Here is a 6,970-nt window from a genome sequence, read left to right as displayed (position 1 = left end):
TGATTGACTAACAGTTGATCAAACACAAGAGATGGGTGTGAATGGCAGATGAGTGTATGTGGAGGAGTGGGGCCTAACGAAGGACATTTGGAGAAGGGATACAGAGGTAGAGCATTGATGGGATGGGGAGGTGTGGTATTATCTGTTGAAGATATTTTGATCAACGGGTCTGGGGAGAAATGTTCCCATATCGAAATGGTCTCATTGTAAGCCAAACAATATGATTGAAAGTATATACAAAAAAATAATAATGTGAAAAAAAAAAGAAAAAAAAGTGACTCCTAATTATCCTGCAACATATGTTAAATAAAACATATAGCCACTGAAAAATCTCCCCAAATGTAAAGATGTAAGGAATGCACAGTTAAAACTCCAATTAAAAAACAAAAACATGCAAAGCAAATACAGTGAATGAAAGTGTTTGATGTGGTCTACTTGACCAGAGTAGGGAATAATTCCTCCTTCTGATAATGGTAGGAGGTCCTTGGTTTGACAATCTGGTGGCACACATCTGCATTCTCTGGGATCATGTTATTGTTCTTTGGACCCCCAATGACATAACTCAGAGAATTTTTAAGTTAATATCATAGAGGACAGAAATCCACTCATTTCAAAGGGCTAAATTATACAAGCCTAGAAGCATTGCCTTGCCATTAAACTAGACTCTTGTAAAAAAAAATAAAAATAAAAAATAAAAAAGGAAGTCTCTCAGCATAAATGAAAAGCCCTCTTAGGAAGCTAGTCAATTTTATTATAATAATCACCATGGATTTGAAACTAATTATAGAAATGTTGTAAGCCTATAATTGTTAAATCTGGATTATGCTCTCACTTCTTTTTTTTTTTTTTTTTCAAAGCAATAGTATCTGTTCTTCACATCCTTTCCTGCAGCCCTCAGCATAATGACATCCATTCTGGTTTCTTCCCGGGGCAATATGAAATAATAGGTATGAGTGATGACAGCTCCCTGTCACAAGGATGTCGTCTGTGAAAGAGAAGCAATTACTTATGTCTTGTGGAGTCAAGAGCAGGAAATGATGGAGGGTTGGGTAAAAAGAATCAACATTACTCATTTTCTAAAAACTCCTGGATTCCCAAACTTATCCTCATTGTTCTTATAGCCTAATTGTCTATTTGCACTTCACCTTAGACCAAAATGTTTCTCTTTGCACTGTTTAAGCCTTGGAGACCAAAGGCTTATCCGGCCTGTCATACTCTAGGATTACTGGCTTCATATAGAAAGAAGACTTTCTTTTTTAAAAAAGAAAAGAACTGCATGGAATTCTCTTTTCAATATCAGCCATAATTTATATATATATATATTTTTTTTTCTTTAAGGATTCTCTAAAGTCTATAAAGAACAGCTAACATATTCCAATATCCTGTAATTTTTCTAATAATTTACCTGCCCTTCCAGGTTTGGTACACACAGGAACTGAAATCCAGGTACAGTTTTCCCGACTGTTAAACAAATGTTGACAAATACCTAACCATAGATGGAGCTTCTCTCCTTCCTCATCTAAATGCCCTCCAACTCACCTCATTTCTGTGGTCTCTTGTTTGCATGATGCAATCTTGGTCTTAATTTCATGTGTGTGTATGTGTGTGTGTGTGTGTGTGTGAATTATTTGATTAGAAAGTCAATAGAAATCTAACTCAAACTGACCACCATAAGGAGTTTCTAGTAGCTCTTTCATTGTGGAAATTCAAGAATAGAAAATTTAGACTAGTTGGATCAGAGATGCTAATGAAGCTGTGAACTTTCTTTTTCTGCTTTTTTCTAGGAATAGACATCATTCCAGACCACAGTAGGCAATTCAGATGCACATGGCCTATGTCTTGAATTGGAAAAAATTCTCTGAACTATAATATATTTAGAAAAAACCTTGTGAGCTAGGTAGGCCAACATTCAGGCAGTAAAGTCATTTGTAAATTAGGAGCCTATGAAAGGAGAGCAGCATAAACAAAGGATGAGAAGATGGAGGAAATAATTAATCTATTTCAAATCTTTCATTGAAGCTGAGTTTGCTATCGTGGGTGCAAAACTTAATTTTTTCTTTCTCTCTTAGTGATGTTTTCTAAGGACAAACTAGAGAGATTGGGTCTTTCTCTAATTATCAATCATAATGATAGAAGCTGAGATGTGGGTCTTTTCCTTTATACAATAAATGAATGTTTCATATTATGAATAAGTAGTGGGAATAAAATTGCCAGTGAAATGTGGAGGAAGTGGGGCCAGCTGGTGGTATGGTGGCTAAGGTGGCTGCATCTCACACGGCAGATTACTTGGTTCAATTCCTGGTCTTAGCTGCTTGCAAAAAAGTTGGGTGTGACTGCATGCACAAAATTCCAAAGGAAGATGGGGAAGACTATAGAGTGAACATCCGTCACAGGATGTGTTTTCTCACTACCCTCACCCTCTTCTTTCTATCTTTCTGTCCATGGCAAGTGCACATGTCCTGAACAAACAAACAAAACTTGCTCAGTAATTGTCCAGGTACTTGACTTATGAAGCAGTTAAGTACCAGTAAGGAAAAGGCTGAAACAGCAAAAGTTGTATGACATTAGGTGGATTGTGAGAAATAAGTTTACTTTTTCTTTTATCTTCATCATTATTATTATTGTTATTGTTATTATTATTTATTTGGGTCTATTGACAGCATAATAAATAATGTTTTTATGCATAACTTGAATATGTGTATTTCAGACATATCTTTAATTAAGTACTTTCTCAGAACAGATTTGCAAGCATGGAATACTTGATAGAAGTATAGAAATAGTTTAATGTCAATATAGAAAAATAGATGAAGAGCATAAATTGAAAACATGCACACACATATATACTTACAGATATATAATATAAACCTACATGACATATATACAATAGAACATCGAGATATACATATTGGGTTTTATTTGGTGATTGAGAGTGAATGAACACCTATATAATATGGTCCATGTGTATTTTATTTGCGTTTGTATCTGGCAAAGATTTAAAAGCATAAAATAGGGCTAACAGGTGGCATGCAGGTTAAGTTGGCTGAATCCCACATAGCTAACTCCACAGTTCGAGTCCTGGACCTGGTGACTTGAAAACCATGCAGGGTGAGAGTGCACTTGTGCCCCAAACCCCAAAAGGTATATGGAGAGGAAGGAATTGCATTGTTCCTGTCCCCCCTGGGGGTGTGATTTCCCACTTTCTATCTCTCTCTCTGTCTGTCTCTCTCCAGTGAGTGCATGTGCCCTATAGCAAAAAACTAAAACAAATGAACAAAAAACATAAAACAAAAATTACATATAATTCATTCTTAATATTGTTGAAACCATTTTGTAAGTATGGATCAAGAGCTTTAAATATTATTTAAAACTAGATTGTAAGATTTATTAATATGTAAAATATATCATTTCTTTTGATAAACACTTTTATTATGTCCTAAGAAAAGAAAAAATTTAAAGTGCGTCATTTTTAACTCCTAATTCCTGTCACATCACACTAACTAGGAATATACCATGTTTGTTTAAGTACAAGGGAAAGGAGAGAAAACATACACTAACCATTTTAACATGGTTATTTACTCAATGGTAGTTGAGTTTTGGGCAATTATAATCACCTCCTTTATCTTTTTCATTTTTTAAAAATTTCAATTAAATTTTTCAAGAGGTTTTTGCCTTAGGGCATATGCACTCGCTGGAGAAGGAGACAGAGACAGTGAGTGGGAACGTGAGAAATCACCCCCTGGGGGGATAGCTACGCTGCAATCCCTTCTCCTCCATTCTCCTTCCAGGATCTTGGGCACACACACATACATACACACAGGTGCCCAGCGTGAGTTTCAAGTCACCAGGTCCAGGACTCAAAATGCAAATTGGGAAAAAAGCGGCGGGAAGTTCGTACTGGGCAGGAGGCGAGCGGTCTGCGGCTTAGGTGAAAATGCCTCGTGTAAAAGCAGCTCAAGCTGGAAGACAGGGCCCTGCAAGGAGATGTCTTGCAGAACAGTTTGCAGCTGGGGAGATAATAACTGACATGGCAAAAGAAGAATGGAAACTTGGATTACCCATTGGCCAAGGTGGCTTTGGTTGTATTTATCTTGCTGATAAGAATTCTTCAAAATCGGTTGGCAGTGATGCACCCTGTGTTGTAAAAGTGGAACCCAGTGACAATGGACCCCTTTTTACTGAATTAAAGTTCTACCAACGAGCTGCTAAACCAGAACAAATTCAGAAATGGATTCGTGCCCATAAATTGAAGTATCTGGGTGTTCCTAAGTATTGGGGGTCTGGTCTGCATGATAAAAATGGAAAAAGTTACATTTACTTGATAGATTATGGCCTTGCTTATCAGTATTGCCCAGAAGGAGTTCATAAAGAGTACAAAGAGGATCCCAAAAGATGTCATGATGGCACTATTGCATTCACAAGCATTGATGTGCACAATGATGTGGCCCCCTCAAGACCTGGTGATTTGGAAATACTTGGTTACTGCATGATCCAGTGGTTCAGTGGCCATCTTCCTTGGGAGGATAATTTGAAAGATTCTAACTATGTTAGAGATTCCAAAATTAGATACAGAGAAAATATTGCAAGTTTGATGGACAAATGCTTCCCTGAGAAAAACAAGCCAGGTGAAATTGCTAAATACATGGAAACAGTGAAGTTACTGGACTATACTGAAAAACCTCTTTATCAAAATTTACGAGATATTCTTTTGCAAGGACTTAAAGCTATAGGAAGTCGGGATGATGACAAACTGGAACTCAGCGTTGTGGAAAATGGAGGCTTGAAAGCAAAAACAGCAACAAGGGTGAATTTTGTTATTAAATTACTCTTAGGGCTTCTTCTGGTTTAAATTGTAACAAATCTTAAAAAAGGTGAAATAGTAGCTCAGTGAAGAAAATAACGTGACTTGTCAGTTAAATATCACCTCTCTGTAAAGGCAGTTTCTTTTGATGGTACAGAACAGTATGCAGAGGATTGTAGAAGAAAAATATGTATTTCTTGTGAGTCTTGTGCAGTGGAAGCAGTGATTAAATATTTGTGTCTTTGGAAAACAAACTTAAAAAAAAATACTTTGCAGCATTTATTAAAGGTTAATGTGTGGAGTTCCCATATCATCAAGTTATACTCTTTAAGCTTTCTCAAGCTGTGTGTTAGAGGTTTGGGAGTCCATGAAAGAAAAATGACTATAGATGATGTGCACTCTTCTAATCACTGTGCATTTCCTAGAATGTATAAAAATGTCTGTCAAAGTCCTCACTTTTAAGGAAATGCAAAACTTAAAATAAGTCTCTTTTTGCTTGAAAAAAAAAGCAAATTGGCCATGTAGGAGTCCAATGAGGTAACCGCCATGCCATTTACTGGCCTCCTCAACTCAATTTTATAATTTGTGAAAACCAATGAACTGAAGCAAATTAATCACAGGCTCAGAGAGCAAAATAAGTGGGAGCGCCTAGACTGGCTGAGCCTTTTCTTGGGTAGGTGGGCACAGCAGGGTGCATGGTGTTGACATACTTTCAGGGATACTGAGACATGGTAGGGATGACTGCACTTCTCTAGGCCATTGCTGAAATCCTTATAAGGGCCTTTTTAGGCTCAAAACACTATGCTGCAGTAGTACCATGTGACATGCCTGGGAATAACAGTGCAGCTAGTTGCACTTGAAGCCAGCCCCACCGTGGCTGAGTCGAGAGCCAGTCATTGCAAGGAAACTGTCAGATGCTAACTGATAATAGCTGTGCATTTTCTCTTGGTGACACTTCAGATGGTGTAAGAATCCTGGCTTGAACTGTATAACTGTATATTTCGTGGTTAATGTTCTTCCCTTTAATGATGGTTTTATCTTTATCCATTAAGGAAAATATGGGGCCGGCCCATGACATGATGGTGAAGGTGGCTGGATCCCACATGGACAACTGAGTGGTTTAGGTCTTGGACCCAAGGGCTTGAAAAACATACTGGGTGTATGTTTGTGCATACCAAAATCCTTAAAGGAGGGAGAAATGGAGAAGGGATTTCAGTGTGACCATTCTCCATTGTGTATGTGGGGGGGTGTCTAACTACTTTTCCTCCCTCTAGCTCTGTCTCTCTCCATCTCTGTCTCTCTCCTGTGAGCACATATACTCACATTTTTATAGGCAAAGATCTAGAAAAGCAGGTTGGGCCTCATTTGCTGCTGCCCAATTGTTCCCAAACAATCCCTCAGGATGGGGTCAGCAGGTGGCATGGTGGTTAATGTGCTGGACTCCCCCATGGCAGACTGCAGTTTGAATCCTAAATCTGATGGCTTACTTTCTCACTTTCCCTCTCTCTCTCTCTATCTCTGGTCAAATTTTTAAAATAATGATAATAATAATAAATAAAATTAATTAAAAATAACTCTTAAAAGCAACTCTCCAAGTGAAGTAAAGATGCATATTTTGAATGTTAATGAATAGGAAACAACAGAACAGATGAGCAAGCTTGTGAAAACCTCAGTCATTGGGATGGAATTTAATAAAACAGAACGAGAACTTTTTTATTTGGAAAAAGGAGAAAATTTTTCATTGAACTTCAAAGTGATGATTGATTTTACTTGACCATGTAAAGAAACTTTATTTTTAAAATGATTTTGATTAGAGTAATAATACCTCGTGTTTAGCTTGGATACTATAGTGGACATCACTCAGAACTTCGCAGTCTGAGCCCTGCCTGAGTGTTATCTGATAACAGGGAGAGATTTGGAAGCTCAGATACAGGTCAAGCTCAGTTTACAATACTAAGTTATGAAACAAGAAGGCTTCGTTTAAAAGCACAAAACAAAACAAAACAAAACAAAAGAGAAGAAGAGAAAAGAGAAGTAACAGGAGAGACACAGAGTCCCACAGCATTCTATCCCATTAGTTCCGTTAACAATTCATGACTGACTCAGGACGCAAGCATTTAAATAAACCAGGGAGGACTTCGGAAAAAAAACTTAAAGAAAACGACAAAGATT

At 37.4% G+C, this 6,970-nt stretch overlaps 1 protein-coding gene across 1 annotated transcript; it reads left to right on the top strand.

Moving 5' to 3' along the window:
- Positions 1–3,879: 3,879 nt before the first annotated feature.
- LOC102502154 (serine/threonine-protein kinase VRK1) lies at positions 3,880–4,950 on the top strand. Its single transcript, XM_014591227.2, has one exon. The coding sequence runs from the start codon at positions 3,932–3,934 to the stop codon at positions 4,844–4,846; it is 915 nt and encodes a 304-aa protein (XP_014446713.1). The 5' UTR covers positions 3,880–3,931; the 3' UTR covers positions 4,847–4,950.
- The last annotated feature ends 2,020 nt before the right edge of the window (positions 4,951–6,970 follow it).

The sequence above is a fragment of the Tupaia chinensis genome, unplaced genomic scaffold, assembly GCF_000334495.1.
Source record: "Tupaia chinensis unplaced genomic scaffold, TupChi_1.0 Scaffold000545_1, whole genome shotgun sequence".
In the NCBI taxonomy this organism is placed as follows: Eukaryota; Metazoa; Chordata; class Mammalia; order Scandentia; family Tupaiidae; genus Tupaia; species Tupaia belangeri.
The sequence above is the reverse complement of the archived record's forward strand: the minus strand, read 5'-3'. Positions and strand labels throughout refer to the sequence as shown.

What these genes read in the sequence shown, in the direction of transcription:
- LOC102502154 (XM_014591227.2), top strand. Translation starts at nt 3,932, where the DNA reads ATGCCTCGTGTAAAAGCAGCTCAAGCTGGAAGACAGGGCCCTGCAAGG.